Source organism: Drosophila sulfurigaster, chromosome 2R (assembly GCF_023558435.1).
Source record: "Drosophila sulfurigaster albostrigata strain 15112-1811.04 chromosome 2R, ASM2355843v2, whole genome shotgun sequence".
Taxonomy (NCBI): Eukaryota; Metazoa; Arthropoda; class Insecta; order Diptera; family Drosophilidae; genus Drosophila; species Drosophila sulfurigaster.
The window spans coordinates 13,778,954-13,803,906 of NC_084882.1; the positions used below are offsets into that span (position 1 = coordinate 13,778,954).

General features: G+C 37.6%; 9 protein-coding genes and 1 long non-coding RNA gene across 16 annotated transcripts in view; 4 read left to right on the top strand and 6 right to left on the bottom strand.

Moving 5' to 3' along the window:
* Positions 1-216: 216 nt before the first annotated feature.
* LOC133835756 (protein TRC8 homolog) lies at positions 217-5,220 on the top strand. Its single transcript, XM_062265809.1, is given in 9 exon segments — positions 217-361; positions 1,244-1,712; positions 1,774-2,344; positions 2,399-2,939; positions 3,003-3,032; positions 3,034-3,178; positions 3,446-3,627; positions 3,686-3,886; positions 4,376-5,220. Coding segments are annotated over 9 exon segments (2,532 nt in total). The 5' UTR covers positions 217-313; the 3' UTR covers positions 4,721-5,220.
* Positions 5,221-5,459: 239 nt separating this feature from the next.
* Positions 5,460-10,458, bottom strand: LOC133835757 (F-box/LRR-repeat protein fbxl-1). 2 transcript variants are annotated; one of them, XM_062265812.1, is made up of 7 exons: positions 10,170-10,458; positions 9,343-9,618; positions 8,226-8,550; positions 7,548-8,166; positions 6,303-6,470; positions 6,039-6,242; positions 5,460-5,972 (listed from the first exon to the last, which is right to left on the bottom strand). In XM_062265812.1, exons 2-7 carry the CDS (start codon positions 9,427-9,429, stop codon positions 5,837-5,839), a joined length of 1,539 nt encoding a protein of 512 aa, XP_062121796.1. In that variant the 5' UTR covers positions 9,430-9,618; positions 10,170-10,458; the 3' UTR covers positions 5,460-5,836. The 2 variants fall into 2 exon arrangements, with proteins under 2 accessions (XP_062121796.1, XP_062121795.1); XM_062265811.1 differs by lacking the exons at positions 9,343-9,618; positions 10,170-10,458 and adding an exon at positions 8,682-9,253.
* Positions 10,459-10,912: 454 nt separating this feature from the next.
* LOC133835758 (uncharacterized) lies at positions 10,913-12,872 on the top strand. Of its 4 annotated transcripts, none has more exons than XM_062265813.1 (4): positions 10,913-11,030; positions 11,642-11,987; positions 12,173-12,240; positions 12,296-12,872. In XM_062265813.1, exons 2-4 carry the CDS (start codon positions 11,662-11,664, stop codon positions 12,655-12,657), a joined length of 756 nt encoding a protein of 251 aa, XP_062121797.1. In that variant the 5' UTR covers positions 10,913-11,030; positions 11,642-11,661; the 3' UTR covers positions 12,658-12,872. The 4 variants fall into 4 exon arrangements, with proteins under 4 accessions (XP_062121797.1, XP_062121799.1, XP_062121798.1 ...); XM_062265815.1 differs by having other exon boundaries at positions 10,924-11,008; XM_062265814.1 differs by having other exon boundaries at positions 10,931-11,036.
* A 1,731-nt stretch (positions 12,873-14,603) lies between these two features.
* On the bottom strand, positions 14,604-15,449 carry LOC133836701 (uncharacterized). Its single transcript, XM_062267289.1, has 3 exons — positions 15,055-15,449; positions 14,825-15,001; positions 14,604-14,771 (listed from the first exon to the last, which is right to left on the bottom strand). Exons 1-3 carry the CDS (start codon positions 15,298-15,300, stop codon positions 14,604-14,606), a joined length of 591 nt encoding a protein of 196 aa, XP_062123273.1. The 5' UTR covers positions 15,301-15,449.
* Positions 15,450-16,473: 1,024 nt separating this feature from the next.
* Positions 16,474-16,998, bottom strand: LOC133838371 (uncharacterized). The gene is made up of 2 exons (XM_062269444.1): positions 16,737-16,998; positions 16,474-16,683 (listed from the first exon to the last, which is right to left on the bottom strand). Exons 1-2 carry the CDS (start codon positions 16,980-16,982, stop codon positions 16,486-16,488), a joined length of 444 nt encoding a protein of 147 aa, XP_062125428.1. The 5' UTR covers positions 16,983-16,998; the 3' UTR covers positions 16,474-16,485.
* A 2,555-nt stretch (positions 16,999-19,553) lies between these two features.
* On the top strand, positions 19,554-20,157 carry LOC133837024 (signal peptidase complex subunit 1). Its single transcript, XM_062267670.1, has 3 exons — positions 19,554-19,699; positions 19,765-19,911; positions 19,968-20,157. Exons 1-3 carry the CDS (start codon positions 19,676-19,678, stop codon positions 20,094-20,096), a joined length of 300 nt encoding a protein of 99 aa, XP_062123654.1. The 5' UTR covers positions 19,554-19,675; the 3' UTR covers positions 20,097-20,157.
* On the bottom strand, positions 20,003-21,360 carry LOC133837021 (tRNA-uridine aminocarboxypropyltransferase 1). Its single transcript, XM_062267666.1, has 2 exons — positions 21,245-21,360; positions 20,003-21,132 (listed from the first exon to the last, which is right to left on the bottom strand). The coding sequence occupies exon 2, from the start codon at positions 21,125-21,127 to the stop codon at positions 20,153-20,155; it is 975 nt and encodes a 324-aa protein (XP_062123650.1). The 5' UTR covers positions 21,128-21,132; positions 21,245-21,360; the 3' UTR covers positions 20,003-20,152.
* Positions 21,296-22,911, bottom strand: LOC133837022 (uncharacterized). Its single transcript, XM_062267667.1, has 3 exons — positions 22,778-22,911; positions 21,678-22,226; positions 21,296-21,622 (listed from the first exon to the last, which is right to left on the bottom strand). The coding sequence occupies exons 1-3, from the start codon at positions 22,889-22,891 to the stop codon at positions 21,395-21,397; spliced, it is 891 nt and encodes a 296-aa protein (XP_062123651.1). The 5' UTR covers positions 22,892-22,911; the 3' UTR covers positions 21,296-21,394.
* LOC133837025 (uncharacterized) overlaps positions 22,792-24,953 on the top strand; it is a 107,464-nt gene continuing 105,302 nt past the window's right edge. The window contains exon 1 of the long non-coding RNA XR_009893766.1: positions 22,792-22,928. This is a non-coding gene — a long non-coding RNA (uncharacterized LOC133837025). The remainder of the gene's footprint in view (positions 22,929-24,953) is intronic.
* LOC133837010 (octopamine receptor beta-3R) overlaps positions 23,068-24,953 on the bottom strand; it is a 149,039-nt gene continuing 147,153 nt past the window's right edge. For 2 of the 3 annotated variants that reach the window (XM_062267654.1, XM_062267653.1), the window contains 2 exons: positions 24,506-24,614; positions 23,069-24,443 (listed from right to left, as the gene is read on the bottom strand). In XM_062267654.1, the coding sequence (XP_062123638.1) occupies positions 24,233-24,443; positions 24,506-24,614 (320 nt within the window). In that variant the 3' untranslated portion in view covers positions 23,069-24,232. Of the gene's footprint in view, positions 24,444-24,505; positions 24,615-24,953 lie in introns of all 3 variants that reach the window. The other variant, XM_062267652.1, reaches the window with a different exon arrangement.

Sequence of the window (24,953 nt, forward strand, 5' to 3'; positions counted from 1 at the left end):
ATTCAATATACTACACATTTGTTGTGGCGCACAGCAATGTTGACAAAGAATGTCGTTGGGTTAAAGCAATAATCCAAAATGTATTTTACGGCGAGTCACAAAGAATGTGCGCCTAAACTAAAACAAATTGCGCACCAAAAATCGATGTGGAAAACTTTTTTAGTAGGCTGCATATAGATTTAAATCTAAATTGTTTCAACATTTTTTTTATTACAAATTTTTAGTAGCATAACAAAACCAGTGAAATAGCGTATGTGCTTGTTTCATTGCTATTGATGTTAACAATTTTGAATCAGTCTTGTGTGCGCGCCAAATGACGCATGTAGGCGGTTGTCCGCTCTGGCAACACCATTTCAGTGTGGTAAGTCGTTCGAAACAATATGCAATGCAAGCGATAGTATCGAATGTTTCCCAGTGCGGTATATTTTGTTTATTTTGTTTGTAGTATCATATTTCAATTTGCAATGTTAATTAGGTCTACGCTTGTATAAAAATTAGAATGTTAAGACAAATTTAAAATGTAATGTTAATAAATTAATTTTAAAATATAGCATGCGACCAAGTAACCAATTTGCGGATTTAGTATATTTCAAATAGTTTCTAAAAAAAAAAATTAGTATATTTTCAAACACGAGCTGCGGTCACGCTGACGAAACGCTCGCGAAACCCACGGAAGAAGCAAAAAAGCAGAAGAAAAAGAAAAACAAAAACCCCAAATCGAACGAATTGTGAAAAAGTTAAAACGCTCGCATAAAAATCGCTAGAAGAATAACAAGACTAATTTGCAGGCAGTCTGTGTTCGATCTAAATTCCAAACCCATCGACTAATAAGTGTAAAAATCAACTGAAACTCAAATTGAAATTGAACCCTCGAGTGTTACCGTCACCACCATCAACCAACCAAACAGCAGCACCTGCCGCCCTCCCTACTCCTCGGCCCCCGTTCCAATTTTAATATATATTTTTGACGCACAGCCACACACAAGCGAACGAACAAAACGAAAGAAAGACAGCAATAACACTTGTACACGATTCTTTTTCGCCTTGCGAAATCTAAGAGACGAAGGCCAACCGATTAAAAGCAACCAAAACACAACACAAATACAAATGCGTGAGGCGCTTAAAAAACCAAAACGTTGATGTAGAATATTTGTGGCAATTTCGCAAAGTCACGCCGCGTCAGCTTATAGTAAACAGTTAATAATACTAAAGAGACGGCTTCACAATGTCCATACGGACGCAGGTGCTTGGTTTTGTGGATGTCATGATGCGTGTGCCGCCCATCATAGTGATCGATGAAATACTCAAGATTGGTATGGGGCTGCCAACTCGTATGTATCCAGACAAAGTTGCAACCACAACAACAACGACTACGACGACACCTGCAGCAAGTCAACAGGATGTCAGCAACATCACAGCAGCAGCGGCAACCGCAACATCAGACACATTTGGCACCATCAAAGCATTCTTTGGGTTGGCCAGTGAGGAGGCCACGACTGCTGCTGCAGCTGCTGTCTCAGCCATCTCCACCTCCATTAGCAACAGCAGCCAAGAGATTCTCGAACAATCCATTGAGAATGCAACGAAAGCGGCGCATACACACGGCATGCTGAGCAACAACTTTAATACGCTAATGGATGAACTGGCACACGATGGCGTGCTAGCGGATATACTAAGCATAACAACGATCAAGTTTATCATCTGCTTGCTAGGTATGTTACTGGTGCATTCAACTGTTCACTGCTTATCAGTTTTGTACTTTCAACTTTGCAGGTTTCTGTAGCGCCGCTTGCATTTTTATGCTATGGACGCGACACTTGGTCATGGTATACATGTTTCTCACCTCGCTGGGACTCACATTTCTTTCGTACTGGTCTAGTGTTAGCGCCCTGGCGCTGATGGAGAACAGTCCATGCATAGTTGAGGATTTAATGTCAATGAATACCACTAGATTATTGGATTCGGGTGGCGTCATAATGTCACTGGCTCCACATATCATAGCACAATGGTTCATGGGCATGCTCTTTGCCTACATCCATTTGGGACCACGCTTTGCGCTGCTGCAGAAAATGATGCCCATTATCTTTACTAGTCCAATTCTGTTTGCCATGTTGCCGCTGCCGCCGTACATTGTTGAGAAGTTGCCCGTGCTGGCGGGTTTAACGCCCATTCTATTGACCAAATTCACATTAGTCCAAAGTGCCATGGAAGCCAGTCGAACGGTATACAATGGCTATCAGTATGCCATGAACTTTGTCTCGAACTTTGGTCTGTCGGCGCTCATTGAGAACGAGTGGCAGCGTCTGAACGTGCCCAATGTGCTGCGTCTCTTCTGGACCATCAGGTAGGTGAATGCTCCAATAATTCCTCAACTAGTCTTAACTATATATTATTGCAGAATCATGCAAGGCAGCTATGCTTTGATCACAGCTGAGACAGATGTGCCTTTGCAGTTCTTCCCGGCTGTCGAAAAGCTACTCGTCGATGGTTGTGAAACTCTCACCGCTGTGCTAGGCATGACTGGTGTCATCTCCATGATCTGCCACTATATTGGACGCGGCTTTCAATGGTATCTGCTGACCTACGACAATGATGAAGAGAAATCCCTGGGTACCGTTTCCGCTGTCCTCTTCTACATCTTGGCATTGCAAACGGGTCTCACTTCGCTGTCGCCCGACAAGCGTTTCGTGCGCTTGTGTCGCAATCTTTGTCTGCTTGTGACAGCTTTACTGCACTTCCTACACAACATTGTGTCGCCCATCCTTATGTCGTTGAGTGCGGCACGCAATCCTTCACGCAAGCGTCATGTGCGCGCCTTGTCGGTGTGCGCTTTTCTCATTTGCATGCCAGTCAGTTTGCTTTACTATCTGTGGGCACAACATTCGCCATCCACTTGGCTGCTGGCGGTGACTGCCTTCTCCGTCGAGGTCATAGTCAAGGTAGATGCTACTGATATGGCAATATAATTTACATATATATTATTAACAAAATAATCTTTACAGGTACTTGTTTCACTTGCAACTTATACGCTGTTTTTTGCTAGACGCGCGTCGACAATTCTTCTGGGAGAAATTGGATGATTATTTGTATTATGTGCGTGCCTTTGGCAATTCAGTAGAGTTCTGTTTTGGCATACTGCTCTTTATCAATGGTGCTTGGATTTTGATCTTTGAATCGGGTAAGTTGTTCTGTACTGTCTATGTCTTTGTCTGGCTGTCATCGGCGTCAAATTACATCAACACCACATACTTGCAACTTTAACGTAACGAGTAAAGAAATGATTTCATTTAAATTATCATATTCATATGATCGAATATACATTTGTATATCGTACCTAGTTGTGTGCTTTTGTCCAGCTTTTTTTGTTCCGTGTGTGCATGTAATTTTATGATTTGGTTGATTTTGTGTATCGATAACTATAACTTGATAGCTCAAAATGCTACAGGCGGCGCCATCAGAGCGATCATGATGTGCATTCATGCCTACTTCAACATCTGGTGCGAGGCTCGCGCCGGCTGGTCCGTTTTCATGAAGCGTCGCTCGGCTGTCCACAAGATCTCCGCGCTACCCGAAGCCACTTCTGCTCAGCTACAAGCCTTTGACGATGTCTGCGCCATCTGCTATCAGGTAAAATCGGCGTGCTCTTCATTTAAGTGTGGTTTAACTTCTTATCGCTTCCTCTCAGGAAATGTACTCCGCCAAGATAACGCGTTGTCGGCATTTCTTCCACGGCGTCTGCCTGCGCAAGTGGCTCTATGTGCAGGATCGCTGTCCGCTGTGCCACGAAATCATGATGTACACCGACAAGCCGGAGGATAACTCCCAAGAAGCAGATCCGGCGGCTGCAACGCAAGCCGAGCAGGCAATTCGCATATATCCCCGCGATGTAAGTAAAACTTATTACGATTACAATTTTGTTTTAATATTATTAATATAATATTTTTTTATTATTTTTATTTAACACAACACTGAACTTTATATCTTTTATTTTGTAAATTGACTTAATTTTTTTATATCAAATTTTAACGTTTCACCATTTTGATTTTTCGCATTTAATTTTATTTTTACATTTTTAAATATTTTTTTCGATAATTTTATTACATTTTTATTGATCTAATTTGATTTATTTAATTTGTATTATGAATATTGTAATTACACTATTGATTTCATTTAAATGTATAGTTTTACTTTTATCATTTTTAATATATTTAAATTTGTTTTTAATCATTAATTTTCTTATCACTTTATTAGTTTATTTAATGTCCTTTACATTTATATTATTATATCATTATTTTATTTTAATTTGTTATTTCAATTTATAAATCTTTTATATATTTGATGTGATTATTAAATGTATTTTTTTCAATTTCAATAGGATGGAAACAATGCGCGTCGGACGCCTGAACGTGCAGCCAACGCCGAAGATGCAGCAGACGATGCCACAACATCAACGAACGCTGCCACAGGCACGGTGCACAGTGAACGTGTGTCTGCCACGGCGAGTGAAGCGGCAGCACTTGCCGCTGAGGCGAGAGCCGCGGCTGCTGCCAGCAGCAGCAACAGCAGCCATAGCAATGCCAACAGCAGCAGCAGTAACGTTAGTTACATAAGTGGATCAGGACAACCGCCGCCATCGACAGCAACATCGGCGGCCGCGGTGGCCACAGCGGCGGCAAGCAACACGACGCACATATTTCGGTTGTCACAGGAACAGCAGTGAACTGTACCGTTAAGTCTATTCTTAATCATACCACATTTTACTGTTCTATGTGTTAGTGTACTTATGTAAAAACAAAAAAACTAACAAAAAAAGAAACAAAAGCAAAAAGTCGAAACCTAATCGAAACTTTGATCTGCTTTTTGAACGTTTCGATGAAGCTTATTCCTATACACCTAAACACAACACAAACACACACCCCATACACATATGACTCTTGATCCTCATTTGCACACACATTACACATAAATCCAAAGGCGCTTCAAGATGTTTGGCTTATAAACCCACACACAATAAGTTAAATTATATATCATGCATATAAGTACGTACATATTATAATATGACCGTGCCGATCGAAATGAGAATTCAATCAGAGATCTTTGTAAATTAAGTTTATGGTAACAAGTTGACCCAAAAATGTTGAAAATGGCTAGTTTTAAGTTTACAGTGAAATGGTGTTAAAAAAAAAAAACAGAAAAATCAAACAAAAAAAGAATATATAATGCGGTGAAGTCTGAAAATGATTTAATCAAGTACCAAGTAAAAACAAACAAAAAAAAATACTAGTTAACAAATCGCGAAATTATTTTGTAATGTACAAGAAATTGAAGTTAGCAAATTTTTGTTTTCTTATTACTTATTTAATTTAATTTAGTTGAACGAAAGAAACAAAAGCGGATAAAATACAGAAAAAATAGCATACAAATATGTAAGCAAAACAATTAATTCATCTTTTGCGATCTTTACGAGTATTTTGACTAGACAACAATATTTATGGAACTTATTTGAACCACCATCCTCGGTGCGCATCAAGTTCTTAGGATACTTTGGATTCGCTTGCGGGGAAAACAAGCGATTTGATCAATCGCAATCAAACAACTTATAAGGCAGCTAAATATGTATGTATAAAACTTTGTATATATTAAACATTTGCATATTGTAATTTAATGTCAAGTATTTTGTATTGCAACATGTTAATCCAAAAATCTAAATACAAATTGCCTTAAATCGAACCAATTCCAAATGGACTAAGGAATTTTGATTCCACTGGGATATAACAACAGTAAAGAGAACATAGTACATAGAACAACAATATAGGATTGTACAAAACACGTCTACTTAATTGAATATCAAATCGTTATAGTTGCGCAACAGATGATACGGCGACACCCGACAACAGGTTGTGGTGCGCACCACTGTGATGCGATCGGCACGCTCGAAATTGGCCTTCACGGTCTCATAGTAACGACCATCGCTGTGGAAGAGCAATCGAATTAGCTGAATGACAATCGAAGTAAACCAATACGAAGACAACACTTACCTCAGCACCATGCAACGCAGCTTGAGGCACTTGACACGCAATATATCGATGGCTTTCTGACTCTTGTCTGAGAAACGCAAGTTATCCGGATCCCAACGCAGCTCCAAGCGTTCCAGATTGCCACAGTTGGACGCGATAGTGTCCATCAGCTGATCCACGTGTATGTTTACGCCCAGCTTCTCTGCGGTGCCCATTACAATAATTCTGTTGGTAGCAGCACAATTTAGAGACAATTATAACAGTTCAATAGACGGCTATACTTACTTGCAGTTTCCCAGCACAGGCAATATGCTCATCCAGAGCTGATCTGTGATGTGCGGCATACCGGACAGACAGCAGGCGCTCAGCTGATGGCCGTGACGCTGCAGGAACTTGAGCATGCCCTCATCCGTAATGTTGTCTGAAGAGTCCAAGTCGAGGGAGATGAGAGATCTGCAAAAAAAACAAATAGTTAATAGTCAATTCATGATTTTAATAGTTTCCTTAACGTTAAGAATAATTTTATTCTATGCATTCATTCCATTATTATTATCTTATATTGTTATAAGATTTATAAAATATTTTAAAACAGCTGTGTTATGCTATAAAATTAGAGATCAGCCAAGAAAACGGATATTTATAGCTAACCTATAGCTATGTATCTTTTTATCGTTAGAGATAGCTCAACATTAACAACAATAAATTAATACTAATTTTGTTGTATGTTCTATAATATAGATTGTTTAAAGATTAGGAGATCATTCTAAAGCAGTTGCTTAGCTACTTATGTATATGCCCATATCTTCAAATATAAGGGTTTCGTATAGGTACAATTTTCTAAAGAATATATGCAGAATAGCAACCTGCATAGACATAACATATGCAAATTAATCAATTCAGTTGTACTGAACAGAAAAAAATATATTTTTTTATTAGGAGCTGGAAGTTTCCGCTTCCGCTTTTTGTGGATATCAAATTAGAATAAAAGTTAACTTATGCTTCAAATCAGCTAAGTTGGGATAACGCTACTTGAAGTTTACACAAACGGATGATGACATCAAAGATTGAAATGTGAAATGCGATTGTGTTTACAATTGCGTTTTGACATATCGGCATTCGCTCTTGTGTTTATATTTAGTTTTGGTGATTGCGATCTGGGCTTTAGGTTTAGTGTGTTTATGCTAAAGCACAATTGTTTAGATAAAAATGACTGCGCAATCGAAATTGTTTATATTGACAAAAAGTTTGGCTCGTGTTAATCTTATGGAGCTGTGCAGAGATTCGGAATTCCTTTTAAAATTGGAAGTAGTTTCAATAAAAATATGGATTAATCCAAGTGTCTAAAAAGACAACCAACGGGTCTAAAAAGACAATTTCCATTTGGTAATAATCGACGCATTTATTAAAACTGCCTCAGAATGAATATTTACTACGGCAGCAGCCAGTTTTTGTCTGACAAACTTTATAGAACCTCTTCACTTTGTAAAGAAGTGAAAGAATTTTCAATTATGTTCAACATTCAATGCTCACCTGGTGTTGCCCAACTCCATCCACTGCTTCAAGACGGTATCGTTGAATCCATTGATCTGACCAGCTGACAAAAACTTGAGATTGGGAATACGCGACAGCATGTCAACAAGGCATTCGCTAGTCAAATCCGTGGCTGTGATGTCCAGCTCCTGCAGTGCACACTTATCCCACTCGACTTGCATGACAAACTCGGATTTCAAACTGGTTCCATTCATGAGGAGGCAAGTTAAGCGCTTGGAACGCTGCACTAATGTCTTAAGCGTGGATCCCGTGACCTTATTACAGAAATTAACAGCCAAACACTCCAGCTGAATGCAATTGGAGCTGAAGGCGTCGATGTGCGAGTCGTCAATGAAATTGATGCCATACAAGTTGATGACACGCAAATTGGGAGTGGCTGACTTCAGTTTGTGCACATTGATGACTTCGTAGATTTCCTCCTCCTCCTCCTCGCACTTCTCATAGGTGCCTACCAAGTGGAGAACCTCAAGACCATTGATAAAATTGTAGATCTTTCGCATGAAACCTTCCATGAAGATCACCTCCGACAGACAGATGCACATATATCGCAGCTTGGTGGGAAACGCTTGCATCTCGCTGAAATCGTGCAGTTGCATAGCTAAAAGCGAAAGATATTGAAATATGAATGTGTTTGATAATGAAAATTCTACTGCTTACCCGTAGAGAAATCCAACAGCATGTGGGTGAGATTTGGACACTTGGCCGACAGCTCGTGGAGCACAGTGTGCGTGATCAGCTCAATGGGCAGCTCAATGTAGCGCAAGGTGGGTCCGAAACGCACCGAGATCAGTGACAACAGCATCTCCAGCGAGCCCACATGCAATCCCGATACCTCCGGACGCAGCGAGACATTCTTCCACAGGCGCGTATCGTAGGCGATCTGCCGCCAGCGACGACAGATGCGGGCGAGACGGCAAATCTCTCGGTGGGAGAGATATGAAAATATGTGCAGCAACACCTTGTCGGGCAGCTTCTCGATGGTCTGCAAGAGCATAGAGATCGAATATATATATGTGCGTATATACTTGAACCAGATCGATAGATTCTCTTTCACACTGTTGCTCTTCGTTTATTTTTCACACACACACTCTTTTTTCTTTGGGTTCATCCTACCGTGTCGGCAAAGGGACTACGCATTGTGCCATCTGAGAGGTAAACCTGGGAGGCCTCCACAGCCAGTTGACCCCAAATATCGGTAGAAATATCCATAGTATATATGATGAGCAGATGAGCTGAGTGTAATATATAGTATGTATGCTTTGCTTATATAAATTGATCACTAGATCACTTGCGAGCGATACGCGCGTTCCCGAGCACTTTCTACGTCTGTCTGAATTAGCTGTGCCCACTGTGTTCGCAGTTTCGACTACTGTGAGGAAGAATCTCCAAAAAGCCCACAATCACATTTGACACACTCACAGGCAGGCAACAGGCAGCTAGTCAGTCAGCTAGGCAACTCAAGAGAGATCATCCTATTTTTAGATGAGCGCTAGTAATGTTCAGAGTCGAATTGCCAAGAATTTCTAGTGCATGTTGTGCTTTGTAGTAGCTGGTGGTCAAAAGAGCGAGCTACTCTGGGCCTAATGTTTATCAGCTGTTCCGATGGGCAATACACACGCATACGACGAGTCGAGTATATAGACGCTATATACTGACCGATTATATGCAACAGATTGTACGCAATCGATCAGTTTTGTTTTGTTTACTGCGTGTTTTTTCTTCTTACTTTTCTGTATTTTGTTGTGGGGTTTTCTCAATGGTTCGGTTTACTCACCAGACGCGTTTTCGCCGCCGCATTCAGATCATCTCGTCCGATCGCCTGGGATGAGGTTTGTGCTGCCAAAACGTTCCAATTATCCATAATGCTTTTTCAAATTTGTAAATTACTTGTGTCTGCTCTTGCTTTTCTAATTGTGGCGGGAGTATGGACTTCTCTTGCGGCCTCTAAATCGAGCTGTGTACTATATTCTAATTGATCTATTGTCTAAATATGTTATACGAGTATGTGCTGTCTGGCGCCGGTTTCTGTGTTTTCGTGTATTTATTTGTTCTACAAGTAGCCAAGGAGATCATTCATAAGTCATTGATTATGCAAAATATTTGCGTTAAATATTTGCTGTTTACTCGATAGAGGTGTGATTAATGGAATTATACACGCTTTATGGATAATCTATCTAAGATTTGTGCACTATGTTTACTTTGGCATGCACCCAGCTTATAAAATGTAATTTATTATCGAACTGGGAATATACATACATACATTATTTTTATTGGAAATGACTACTAAAAATGTTAGGGTATTAAAGAAAGTTTGAAAATATTTACCCATTGTAAGTTTTGTTAATGTTTAGTAGTTGTTTTATGATTTTTTAGTACGGAACGAAACTCTATAAATAATATAATGTGAATAGTTTTAATGAATTAACAGTTTGTTGCACTCGCCACACGCATCAACGATGACGTCACTTGCAAATACAAAAGTCGCCTTCAATCATTCAATTTACAAAGAACAAGAAATAATTATGCAAATTCTGAATAATTTTCATATAATTTTTTCCCATGTTCTTTGGGCTTGGGAACCGACAAGAAGATCTGCTCTACCTTTTAGGCTATTTATAGGCAATTGTTGGTCTGCAATGAAGAAGAAAATAATGTTCGCTTCTGCAATTTAGCAAATTGCATGAAAATTTCGTAACGCCAAGAGTCAAATCACTTTGGATTGAATAATTGGCACATTTATTTTCACTTTAATCTATTACTAATCGTCTCGCCGATATTTGCCTTTGTCAACTTTGTTGCAAAACACTTGAGTAATTTTAATTAGAATTGTACTTGGTTTTTTTCTTAGTTTTACTACACGACGAATTGTTCCGCGTAGTTGATGAGAGCTCCACAACGCGCATGCAACTGAGATCAGGCGTCCGCGAAATTTGATTTTTGCCAAAATGAACATTGTTCTCGGCATGAAGCAGGATGAAGCATCAGCAGCAGGCGGTAATAGAAAAAAAGGGGGAAACTGTGGGGGCACTTTGGGTTGGTATGCGCGCGTCATTTGTTGTAGCCGGCAGATGCTTTTGGCAAGCATGGCAAATGATGGCGCCTGGCCAAGAGCAAAGCGTCGCACATGCTTCTTTCTTACACACCTTTCATTCAGTATTCTCAGCATTCAATATTTCTGTACTTTTTATTTACTCTCAAGAAACTCTTGTACGCTCTACTAATTGTGCTTCAAATTCAAAAAGTAACGAGCGGAAAGTGCTGCCAAGCTGTTTTGTTTGTTTTACGGCAGTTCCATGAGTTGTGAACGCTCTCTCTCACGCGGTCCTCTCTTGCCTCGTTCTGATCAGAGTCAAAACAACATTGGATTCAGTCGTTTATTCGCTGCGCACGCAGACGGTTGTTAGCTGCTCTCTCAGAAAGTATCTCCAACTCGAACGTAGGTGTGTCAGTTACTGCGCTTGTGTAAGTGTATGTGTCAGCCAACAGTTTTTGCTCACTGTGGCTTACCTCTTGGGCATGTGTTTTTCCTTGTTTTTTTAAGAAGTGCCGCTGCAAATATTAAATTTCTTGTAATGATATAAGCAAATTATAATTTATGCTAACGTTGTGGCTACACGGAAAATCTATACAACAGTTTGTTTACGGTGTTGTGGTACAGTGCAACAAATGCAGCACTGTTTGGTGTAACTATGTGTGCGTGCGTGTGACGCCCAAAGAGAGCAACCAGCGAGAGCGTGAGAGACAATAAGAAAGCAAGAGAGCGCAGGTGTTGCTATCTAGGCAAGCAGCGCTGACTATCGGTCCTTTAGATAAACAAATTCTAAACAAACATTGGGACTATATTGTATAGATCACAATTATTGCATTAATAGACAATTGTTTGTAACTAATTTAGTCTTCACATGTATTTTACATTGTTTTTCTTTAAATTAATCTACTTAATTAAAACAGGTAAAATTATCATGGGGTCTATTTTTTTAAAATTTGAAACTTGTTTACTTGTACAAATTTCTTTTGCTATTATCCTAATAATTGTTTAATTACGATTATTATACATATCTCTTTTCACACAGACTACGCCCCAAGATCAAAGATGTCGTATAGCGCGGAGCGTGCGCTCTCCTTTCTCTATCCCTTCGTTATTCTGTCATCGCTCATCTGCTGCATTACGTCCGCTGTGGCATGGACGCATTGGCGATATGTACTCAACGCTTGCCCGGACACCAATTGCGGCTGCGTGTTGCACGGGCGTAGCACCTACAACAGCTTTGAAGGCGGCAACATTGCCTATTGCCATTATGCCACCTACGGTTTGGTTTTGCCCCTCCTCTTTGCGGTGGTGTTAGCCGTCTATCATGGTTATCGCATCTGCATAGGCAAGGGAAAACGGAAGGCGGGCACGACGACCATCAGACAGCGGTGAGTTAACTTTAGACGATTCTAATTCAGATCTTTGGGGGTCACTCGGGTTAATCGAACGCAACAGCATCTTGCGACACTCGCAAGACTCTTGACTCTAATTACGCCTTATGCTAATGGCCACAAATGACTAATGAATTCACATACTGTTCAATTAATTTTAATGTTACCCCTTATTTTTGCAGCGCTGGCGATATGATCGTGGTCACCACTGAGTCGGAACTAACCCCCGATGGCCTCTCGCCCTACTATTGTAAGTGAATCAACTGCCTTACGATCTTTATAAAAAACTGTTAATTTCTTTGTAGGGCTTCCTGCAACTGTCATATCAGTTATTATGGCCATTTATCAGCTGATCTATGCTGCCATTTTCACAGATGGCTTTGAGGTAACCTGCAAACAGTATCGCGAGTCCTTGTTGAAGGAGATTCAAGGAGTTGGCAACATTGTGCCTGTGATTAAGCAACGTTTGTCCTGCTCGGCGATTTTTGACTTTATGGACTTTATGGTGGAGAGCATTTCGTATGAACGTCGTCGCTATGGACGCATCAATACTTCGGCCTGTTTGTACTTGACATTAGTTTTGTCCTGGCTGGCACTCTTTGGCTGGCTTATCATTTGTGCCATCAATATTATTAATATGCGACGTACGCGACCAGCTCGCGTTTAACTTAAATGACTTTGAAACGAACATAACGACTGGCCGATGATTATATATGTTGTGCTATAGCTACAGCTGCATATTCGCCTTATTACTTAGAATAGATTGCACATTCCGATTTACGTATACATTAGTTTTTATTTTATATTTGAAATAACGTCCACGGTATCACGTACTGATATCAACACATTGTACAAATACATGTATGAACAATTTTACAATAACTTCAAATGTATAATTATTTTTTAATTGTTGCTTGTGCAGCCCTTTTCCCCCAAAGAAAGTTCATTGGGTTCTAGAATTCCCATTTAATATTAAACAATTAAAATGTTTTTCACTTAGTTATGTTTAAGTGATTTAATCGTTCAACAGGGCAAGTTTTTATTTTGAATTGTGAGTTAAAGCAGCAGTTGTCATTTCTAATTTCTTATCTATACTTTCTCTTTCGATCCGTTGGTTGAACATCCCAAACAGTAGTCACATTTCCATACCCAATTACTGATTCTCCCACCATCTCTACGGTCCATTCGGAGAAGTCATATAGACTATTCATGTCATATTAATTATTTCTTTGTTCCTGACATTTCGCGAATATTTCATCATCGACGGGGATACCTACATATTTATATGTGTACGAAACATTTAAATAAACGGCAAGCACTATTAAAACTTGAGAAAACCACACTTCAAATTGAGTTGACTTAAACCGGCGGCATTGACATTTGATTTTTACATTCAGTTTATATAGCACAAGACTTGCATGTCGTAATCAGAAATATCAAGATAATTTTCATGTTTTTTACATGGAACTGTAATTTAATAAAATAGAGAGATTATCTAAATAATTTCGTTGCCATTCGGCAGGAAGGAAGTTCTTGCCACCGCATAAAAATACATGAAAAGGATCTCTATTGTAATACATTTAGAAAGATTACTATTAAAAACAAATAAAACCTTTTTGTTCTAAAACTATCATAGAAATTGAAATGTAAATTAGTAATACCTTCTTGCACTTCATGTTTTTATACCCGCTACCCATTGGGTAGAAGGGTATTATAACTTTGTGCCGACAGGAAATGTATGTAACAGGTAAAAGGAGGCCTCTCCGACCATATAAAGTATATATATTCTTGATCAGCGTCAACAGCCGAGACGATCTAGCCATGTCCGTTTGTCCGTCTGTGTGTCTGTCCGTCTGTCTGTATGAACACCTAGATCTCAGAGACTACGAGAGATAGAGCTATAATTTTTTTTCGACAGTATTTGTTATGTTTGCACGCAGATCAAAATAAAAATTTTGGAAGTTATTAAAGAAATACTTTTGTATGGGCAAAAACGCCTACTTTCAAGGGGTCGCAGTTGCTTTGGCTGACAATCTGGTATATTGTGCCGTCTAAGGTATATCTTGAATGCGGTACTACACCGATATACCACATATACCAGTTGGTATAATTTTAGTATTTTTTGCAGTATATTCGGTATATTTCGAGAATAATACCGCAAAATATATTGCTTTTATCTAAAATGGGTAGCGGGTATCTCACAGTCGAGTACACTCGACTGTAGCTTTCTTACTTGTTTAATGTTAATCTCAATGTCCACTTTCCTTCTTAAATTATTGTTTCTCCCACAGTCCTATGGTCACGTTGGTCCAATCGTATTGTTTACTTATTTGCTCCTGACATTTGATAAATGTGATGTGATCATCCGAAACGGCTAGATAATTTATATGTTGAGGAAACATTAACATAGACGATAAACACTATAACAACTTGAGATAACCGCATTTTAAATTGATTTAAATTATACTGAAGGCTTTTAAATTAAACTGAATTCATTTTATTATCAGATATATCCAAATGGTTTCCATGTCCATGCGTATACTAGAAAAGGTTTCTTGAAGAAAACTTAATGCAAATTTTAATATTTAGTCGAAATGGTAAATTATATAATTATTATAACCTAATATATTCTCCTTTGACTTCGGAGCATATTTTAATTGGTCGAATTCTTTGAAATTTATTGAATGCAGATAGTCTTATTTCCGCCTTATAAATTCCAAACAGCTTAAGATGAGACTCAAAAATGGATGTAAAATTGCAAACATTTTGTTGCAATGTTGTCTAAGAATAAACTAATTAATAATAATTCATTTTTTATTACATTCACTACTTACACCTGGTGTATTAATACACTTGGATTTTACAACGTCCTGATGCTTTATGTTACGTGTCCAAAATTGGTACCAATACTGATTTTTATTGTACATTACAGAACAAAAGTCTAGAACTTTCATGGAATAAATAGTTGGCTGCCATGTACCCTTTTCCAAATGTAATATTTGGAAATCCAGCTGAAATATTTATGAATATTAACTGTTATTCTGGAATAATAATGAGATGTCACCTGTATTCGATCCGTTGGTTGAACATCCCAAACAGTAGTCACATTTCCGTACCCAATTACTGATTCTCCCACCATCTCTAAGGTCCATTCGGAGAAGTCAAATAGACTATTCATATCATATTGGTTATTTCTTTGCTTCTGACATTTCGCGAATATTTCATCATCGACGGGCATATATTGATATTTATATGTGTACGAAACATTTAAATAAACGGCAAGCACTATTAAAACTTGAGAAAACCACATTTTAAATTGAGTTGACTTAAACCCGCGGCATTGAAACTCGATTTTTACATTCAGTTTATATAGCACAAGACTTGCATGTCGCAATCAGAAATATCAAGATAATTTTCATATTTTTTACATGGAACTATAATTTAATAAAATAGATAGGTTATCTAATTATATTACTATATTATATTACTAGATCAATTCGTAAGATAAATCATATGATGAGTTACAACCATTCGGCAACGAAAATACTAATCTGATATTATATAAGTACTATTTATAAAATTATTCATTATTATTTTCTTATTATTTGCAAAAGTGCTTACATCAGTTTTAAAAAACATGAAGTGCAAGAAGGTATTTCTTATTTACATCGGAATATTTTTTCCATCTTTCGGAGGAACCATATTTCGTAAATTATATTAGGTAAAAATTGCATTATATATGTACAATCATATATAATATATGAATTTGTAGATAAGAAATTAGAAGTGACGACTGCTGAACCCCCAAAGAAAGTTCAGAAGTTGTCACTTCTAATTTTGGATCATGCTTTGATTCTAAGGGTCTCTCAAAATTCAAGCTCGAGCTCCTTTAAATCGCACATTAATGTTAATCTCAATGTCCACTATGTCCACAATGTCTAAGAAGGATTAGATTATTGTTTCTCCCACAGTCTCTATGGTCACGTTGGTCTAATCGTATTGTTTACTTATTTGCTCCTGACATGTGATGTGATCATACGAAACGGCTAGATAATTTATATGTTGAGGAAACATTAAAATAGACGATAAACACAATTACAACTTGAGATAACCGCATTTTAAATTGAATTAAATTATACTGAAGTCACTGAATTAAACTGAATTCATGGCATTATCAGATATATCCAAATGGTTTCCATGTCCATGCGTATACTAGAAAAGGTTTCTTGAGGAAAACTTAATGCAAATGTAATGGAGCCTTTATTATTTAGTCGAAATAGTAAATAATATAATTATTATAGCCTAATAAATTCTCCTTTGACTTCTGAGCATATTTTGATTGGTCGAATTCTTTGAAATTCATCGAATGCAGATAGTCTTATTTCCCCCTTATAAATTCCAAACAGTTGAAGATGAGACTCGAAAATGACCGTAAAATTGCAAACATTCTGTTGCAATGTTGTCTAAGAATAAACTAATTAATAATAATTCATTTTTAATTACATTCACTACTTACACCTGGTGTATTAATACACTTGGATTTTACAACGTCCTTATGCTTTATGTTACGTGTCCAAAATTTGTACCAATACTGATTTTCTTCGTACATTAGAGAACAAAAGTCTAGAAGTTTCATGGAATAAATAGTTGGCTGCCATGTACCCCTATCCAAATGAAATATTTGGAAATCCAGCTGAAATATTTATGAATATTAACTGTTATTCTGGAATAATAATGAGATGTCACCTGTATTCGATCCGTTGGTTGAACATCCCAAACAGTAGTCACATTTCCGTACCCAATTACTGATTCTCCCGCCATCTCTAAGGTCCATTCGGAGAAGTCAAATAGACTATTCATGTCATATTGGTTATTTCTTTGCTCCTGACATTTCGCGAATATATCATCATCGACGGGCATATATTGATATTTATATGTGTACGAAACATTTAAATAAACGGCAAGCACTATTAAAACTTGAGAAAACCACATTTTAAATTGAATTGACTTAAACCGGCGGCATTGAAATTTTATTTTTACATTCAGTTTATATAGCACAAGACTTGCATGTCACAATCAGAAATATCAAGATAATTTTCATATTTTTTTACATGGAACTGTAATTTAATAAAATAGATAGATTATTTACATCTATTTACTAGATCAATTCGTATCATATGATGAGTTACAACCATTCGGCAACGAAAATACTAATCTGATATTATATAAATACTATTTAGAAAATTATTCATTATTATTTTGTTATTATTTGCAAAAGTGTATACATCAGTTTTAAAAAACATGAAGTGCAAGAAGGTATTACTTATTTACATTTCAATTTCTATGATAGTTTTAGAACAAAAAGGTTTTATTTTTTTTAAGAGTAATCTTTCTAAATGTATTACAATAGAGATCCTGTTCATCTACTTTTAGACGATGGCAAGAACTTTCGTTTATCATAGAAAGAAAAGTAAGCAAGCAAATGGGCAATAATAAAATTAGATAGCTACAGTCGAGTGTACTCGACTGTGAGATAACCGCCACTCATTTTCAATGAACTATAGTATATTCTAAAATTATACAAAAAATACCACAAAATCCTAAAATATACCAATGCTACATGTGATATATGGAGATTGCAGTACATTTAAATGTAAGCACTTTTGCAAATAATAATAAAATAATAATAAATAATTTTTTAAATAGTATTTATATAATATCAGATTAGTATTTTCGTTGTCGAATGGTTGATTTATCTTACGAATGTATCTAGTAATATATTTAGATAATCTATCTATTTTATTAAATTGCAGTTTCATGTAAAAAACATGAAAATTATCTTGATATTTCTGATTACGACATGCAAGTCTTGTGCTATATAAACTGAATGTAGAACCCAACTTCAATGCCACCGGTTTAAGTCAACTCAATTTAAAATGTGGTTTTCTCAAGTTTTAATAGTGCTTGCCGTTTATTTAAATGTTTCGTACACATATAAATATGTAGGTATCCCCGCCGATGATGAAATATTCGCGAAATGTCAGGAGCAAAGAAATAACCAATATGACATGAATAGTCTATGTGACTTCTCCGAATGGACCTTAGAGATAGAGGGAGAATCAGTAATTGGGTACGGAAATGTGACTATTGTTTGGGATGTTCAACCAACGGATCGAATACAGGTGACATCTCATTATTATTCCAGAATAACAGTTAATACTCATAAATATTTCAGCTGGATGTGCAATTATTAAATTTGGATAGAGGTACATGGCAGCCAACTATTTATTCCATGAAAGTTCTAGACTTTTGTTCTGTAATGTACGATAAAAATCAGTATTGGTACAAATTTTGGACACGTAACATAAAGCATCAGGACGTTGTACAATCCAAGTGTATTAATACACCAGGTGTAAGTAGTGAATGTAATTAAAAATGAATTATTATTAACTAGTTTATTTTTAGACAACATTGCAACACAATGTTTGCAATTTCACAGCCATTTTCGAGTCTCATCTTAAACTGTTTGGAACTTATAAGGCGCAAATAAGAATATCTGCATTCGATAAATTTGAAAGAATTCGGCCAATCATAATATGCTTTGAGGTCAAAGGAGAATTTATTAGGTTATAATAATTATATTATTTACTATTACGATTAAATATTAAAGGCTCCATCAAATTTGCATTAAATTGTCTTCAAGTAACTTTTTCTAGAATACGCATGGACATGGAAACTATTTGGATATATCTGATAACGACATGAATTCAGTGACTTCAGTATAATTTAATTCAATTTAAAATACGGTTATCTCAAGTTGTTATAGTGTTTATCGTCTATTTTAATGTTTCCCCAACATAAAAATTATCTAGCCGTTTCGGATGATCACATCACATGTCAGGAGCAAATAAGTAAACAATACGATTAGACCAACGTGACCATAGAGACTGTGGGAGAAACAATAATCTAAGAAGGAAAGTGGACATTGAGAATAACATTAAAAAACATGAAGTGCAAGAAGGTATTACTTATTTACATTTCAATTTCTATGATAGTTTTAAAACAAAAAGGTTTTATTTTTTTAATAGTAATCTTTCTAAATGTATTACAATAGAGATCCTTTTCGTGTATTTTTAGGCGATGACAAGAACTTCCTTTTATCATAGAAAGAAAATTAAGCAAGCAAATGAGCAAAAAAAGTAAGATAGCTACAGTCGAGTGTACTCGACTGTGCGATAACCGCCAATCATTTGCAATGAACTATTTTCTAAAATTTTACAAAAAATACCACAAAATACCCAATACTACATTTGGTACATAAAAACAATGCTACATAAAGTAAAAACTAAGACCCGTTAAAACACCTTCGTTTTTGCCATTGAAAAGAACTCTCCAATTTTTATTTGATCGCAACCAACAAAAAATTCAAAATTGCGCTTGCTATTCGATTTTTTTTTTTTGAAATAGAAAAACCAAGAGCTGTAGAAAAAAATTATATAATTATTATAAATATTAATGTAGTTTATTAGTTGGCTGCAAATAAAAATCGATTTTTTCCACACAAACTTATCGATGTATCGATACATTTATATTGCTATTGAACCACCACTTTATTGCTGACGTGCCGCAACCGCAATCAATTTGTTTACGGCTTGAAAAACTACAAATTTGTCGGCAATCTCAAAATGTTCGATATACAGACGCATATGGTAAGGACAGCGATTTGAATATTTCGCAGGAATAAGAAATATAACGTTCACAATGTTTACTATAGGATTTTGTAGGCCAGGCTAAGGCAGAGCGCTGGTCTCGTCTCATCATCACATTCTTTGGAGTCGTTGGTCTCATCTATGGAGCCATTGTGCAGCAGTTCTCGCAAACTGTTTACGTACTGGGCGTGGGATTCCTGCTCTCCTCACTGGTATGAAGCCATCCTTGAGCACTAGATGAATGTCTAACACTGTTTTATTTCCTTAGATTACCATTCCCCCGTGGCCTTTTTATCGCAACAATCCACTGAAATGGCAGAAACCCGTGAATGTTGAGCAGAAACCACAAACAGCCGCCGAATCCGGTGATGAGGGCAAGACCAAGAAAAAGAAATAGGCAGTAGTTTAACTAATCAGTTTATTGAAGTCTTTAAATAAATTAACAAAACATTCTTAAATCGGACGACGATACGATATCAGATCATTGTGATCATAGTATTTATGTATGAGATCATACATATTGGCAAAAAAGAACAACAAATTGTCATAGTGTCCATTGTAGGGCGATTCCCGCTCCACACACTTCTCATCAACTTCTAAAGTTGTGAGTGGCGACGCCAGCTGATGGAATCCCTCGGTAATCTCTAGTTGTTCAAGACCACGATATGAGCCATTAAGTCCCCAAGCATTAACATGCACCTCGAGCAAGAACTGATGGATGGCCTCTATTGTGGCCAGATACCAACGTGGACTACCGCGCTGATGACGCCAGAACTGTGACAAGCGATTTTGGAGCACCACGGTGCGTAAACGTCGCAGCCGGGCATCGGCATAGATGCTACGGCTTTGGTTCCAAGTGCTGTCTATGAAGACCGCACGGCGTATAGGCAAGTTGTTATAGGTATAACACTTGAAAGAGGCGGAGGAGCAGCTGTCATCGTCTACAACAATTTCGTCCATGCGACGTCGCAGCATTGTGCCCATGTGGTGACCCTTGGGTAGGCCGTAATTGTCATCGATCTTTAGGTGCACATTGCGCTCGAAGAGTTGCGGCACTGTCAAACTTGTGGCACTTGGGAAAATAAGAACCACTCCATCCTCTTCTCCATAATCCGGTATATCGGGAAATGTAAAAATGCGCACCCTATCGGGAGCCAGCACAGCAGCATGCACCGCTGTGCTTTTGCCGTCGATCTCCTTCTTGTGCTTGATGATGTCAATGTAGAGCGGCAGCTCGACTTGGGGAAGCATCTTCTCCAGTTCGCCGACTGGTTTGTGGCAACTGTAGCAGAAGAATTTCCTGGAGCGATTGCAGTCACTGCAAATGTGACGTCCCTCGATGGTGTCCAGCACAGTGTGATCCGCTATGCGCATGTTGATGAATGGATATTTGCGAGGTTGTGCCTTGGTCTGCACTGGATGCGCCATGGTTGCTGTTTTGTTTCAAAAATAATCGTATAAAATGAACTCCACAACAAAAAGACATCTACATAAATGTAGAGTTGCCAGCTAGTTCAAAGCATTGCATATTTATTTTGCGCTTACCTTTTTGTGACAATCTGGTAGCACAGTAAGTTCTGCTGTCAGTGTTGGTAAGCGATATAGTCAGTCTGTCGCGTTAAATTTTAAGTGTAAAGTGCGTGCAATATTTGTAACAGCTAAATTGAGAACGAATTTTTTTTATTGTTTCTTAAACTATACAAACTTGGCGCAGCGTATGAAACCATCGCTGCTTGCAATATACACAGTGTTGTTGGCACCACAGCAAATATAATTGACGCAGCTCCCAATTTCAACTTCGCCGAGACTACGAGGTTGTGTCGCCGTTAAATCAGTCCAACCTTTGACCATATTATCGTAGCCACCCGAGTAAAGATGCTCCTCATCGCCGCAAATGCTGTTCATGATCCAATCATGACATTGCTGTCGAATACAATTCATTCAATAAGTAATCTACATAAATTGTGAACAAACTTACCGGCATTTGCCAGATGTGCGCAAACTTATGCTGTGGCAAGTTGTGCACTAGCTGAAGTCCCATTCCCGAGCGATCGGGAAACGCCAAATAGCTTCGCTTGCCATCCACTAGTGGTCCGAGCAGCGTTAGCGGTGATTTGCCTGGCAACACGGCTTTATTGCTGTACTTGCCCGATTTCCCTTCGACAATCAGTGATATGACCACATCAAGATCACGCACTGTGTATATCAACTGCTTTTCGCCGGCCAGCGACTTCACTTCTTCCACCAGATTGTATTTGAAGAGCATGCGATCGTTGCTCCAAGTGGTCACCACACCCTTGTCATCGCCTGTATAGAGCACAGCGCCATCGCAATACATCGCTTGAATAGCATCATCGCAACGAAAGAGCTCTTGCACACTGGCGTCCGCATACGGCGGCAGCATGTACTTCACCTGCCCATCACAGCTGCTTGAGTAAAGCTTGCCCAGCTCATTGACGGCCATGCAATAGATATACGCATCGTGGGCATTCACAGTGGATAGCAGCTGCAAGGAAGCCGACCAAATCTGCAAAGCGGATTAATCACTGAATGAACTCAATGTGCACTATCTGATATTGTTCACAATTTAGCTATTTTCACGCTAAATGGAAATGCAGTAATGTCGTTAATTGCACACATTTTTTCCTAACGTATTTTTAATTAGTATGATGTTTTATTTATTTTAAGCTATATTTTTAATAGGAAGATAAATAGTGGAAATTAACAACTGAAGTAATTATTTTGTATGTACATGTATAAACATATGTACACTAAATTATCAGTTGTTTTGAGTTTTTCTAAAACTTTTCAGAACACTTTAGCAACACATTCTATTGCCTAAAAAAATTATTTTTATCAGATACAATAACAATTCGAATTATCCTAGTATATGTATTATCTTTCAGATAAACAAAAATGTAGAGCAAATGATCATTTGCTCTACAATTTTAGGCTATTATCTTGAATGTGCAATTATTGACATTATATTTTGTTTCCATTTAGCAGTTTTTAGCCATTTTAAAAATGAAAGCTATTTGCTGACAACACTGCTTGCATTGGCAGCAGTGGCAGACGTACGCGTATTTTGCCATCGGCTCCGCCAGAGAACAGCTGATTGCCAAAGTATGCCACACAAGTGGCGTCTCCCTCGTGCGGCTCAGAGGAGATGTGTTCGATGCGCGCGTTGGGCATCTGGCGAGAGATTCACGGCACAACTGACCAGCATATGGTATGTACACTTTTCATCTACTATATACATAAAGCATTCTATATAGAGACCACTTGCTCTCCCTCTTATTTATAGACGTAAGCAACAGTGCGTGCGTTAAAGCATTGCCCATTAAAACACTTTCGAGTTCACAAGTTTAATATGCAATTATTTAGGTTTCAGCAAGTAAATACATAGAAATAATTATACATATTTGTCTTTATATTTATAGTAATTTAGTATTATGTTGTATATTAGTCAAGATTGCATTTCGGTTCGCTTCGCCTTAAACATAATATTTGCAATGCCCATAGAAATCTTTAAACAAATTTGTAACTCAAAAGCTTGGATAAATTTAAGTGCCCTTCACTAGGTATCACAAAAGTAGCTTTAACTCAAAAAGGAAACCATATATATTATAAACCAAATAAAAAATAACAATGATTTTTATAAATTTTTTTTTGTTTTGATAGATTGTCAATAAGCTTGAAAATTCTTTATGACGCCAGACAATTGAGTTAGTTTCAAGACGAATACATGTATAATATAATAATATTTTGATAATCTAATATGTATATGCGTTTTACACCAAAAATTATAACTATGCTTATACTCTTTCCAAGAGAACATTTAACACTTCAAATTTATTTATATATGTTAAAAGATCTAATTTAATTAATCGATATTCATACTCGATGATCTTCTAGTATAGTCTTTGGGCGTATACCTTGATTCTTCGTATGCTTGAACACTTTTGCTCTACTAGAACTAACTGGAAAGAGTACTTAAACTTCGAGGATGCGCCGAAGAATTGTTGTTTATAACTTATTTTTGTAATTTTCTGCTAAATTGTATTATTCACTCTTTTTGTATTTGCTAGTGGCTTTTACTTAATTGCTTCGATTACACGGAATCGTTTTTCTTTTTCTTTTTGCTATAAATTAGAACTTATAAATACGGGACATACCATATAAACTTCGATATTACGTATATTTATTTGTAGACACTCACACACAATCAAAAGTGCAGCCTTAACTGGGGGTTACAGGCAGACATACAACTTACGAGTCCCAAGCATATGTTACTTATGCTAGCTAAATACACTAGAGTAGAGTATATTTAATATATAATATAAGTAGAGTACATACGTATACGTAACAAACACACATTGAGTATTGCTTAGCTTAAAGGCTTTAACTAAGTTGTTTATGCATGAATTGGGATTGTTCTTATTTTGTTATTTTTTGGGTGATTAAGAGATATTAATATCACTTATGCTGACACTCTATTAAAGGGGGTACCTTTTGAAAAGAGGATTCTTGAGTCTAGACATAGTATGCGTTGTAGGGATTGCGCTTCTCCAGGCAGGGCAGCACACACTCCAGCGTGTTGCGAAAGGCGTCGCGAAAGTCTCGATTGAAGTAGGCATAGATGAGCGGATTGAGTGTTGAGTTGAAGTAGCCAATCCAGAATAGCACCAACACAAGGACATCGGGGCAGGGACAGGCGGCGCCACAAAGCGATGTGATGACATACCTGACGATTTGCATTGTGTTTGGTATTGTGTGTTAAACTAAGAGGCAGGGATTATTACTTACCAAAGGAAAAAGGGCAGCCAGCAGAGCAGAAAGACACCCATTATAATGCCCAAAGTGCGAGCAGCTTTGTGTTCGGCCTTCCAACCTTTCGCGGGTCGCACTGATCCGCCTGTCGTACCAGATAAAGAGTTTTTGTTGTTTTTTTTGTTTTGTTGATGAGATTTGATAAAGAGATAGAGGCAACAAGTGATGGAAAGAGATAGAGAGAAAGACAGAGTGAGTGAGAAAATGAGACAGAGAGCAAGAGATTGACTGATTAGTTAAATTTCAAGTTTAGCACAGCCGCAGCAGCTCTTCGATTTTGGTCAGACTGAAGTTGCTGCAGTCTGTTGAGAATATGATGCCAAAAGTTCTCTGAGTATGAGTGTGTATGTGTGTGAGTATGTGTGTGTGTGTGTGCTTGGCATTTTGTGTGTGTAAGACCATGTGTGACGACGGGTCATGAGTT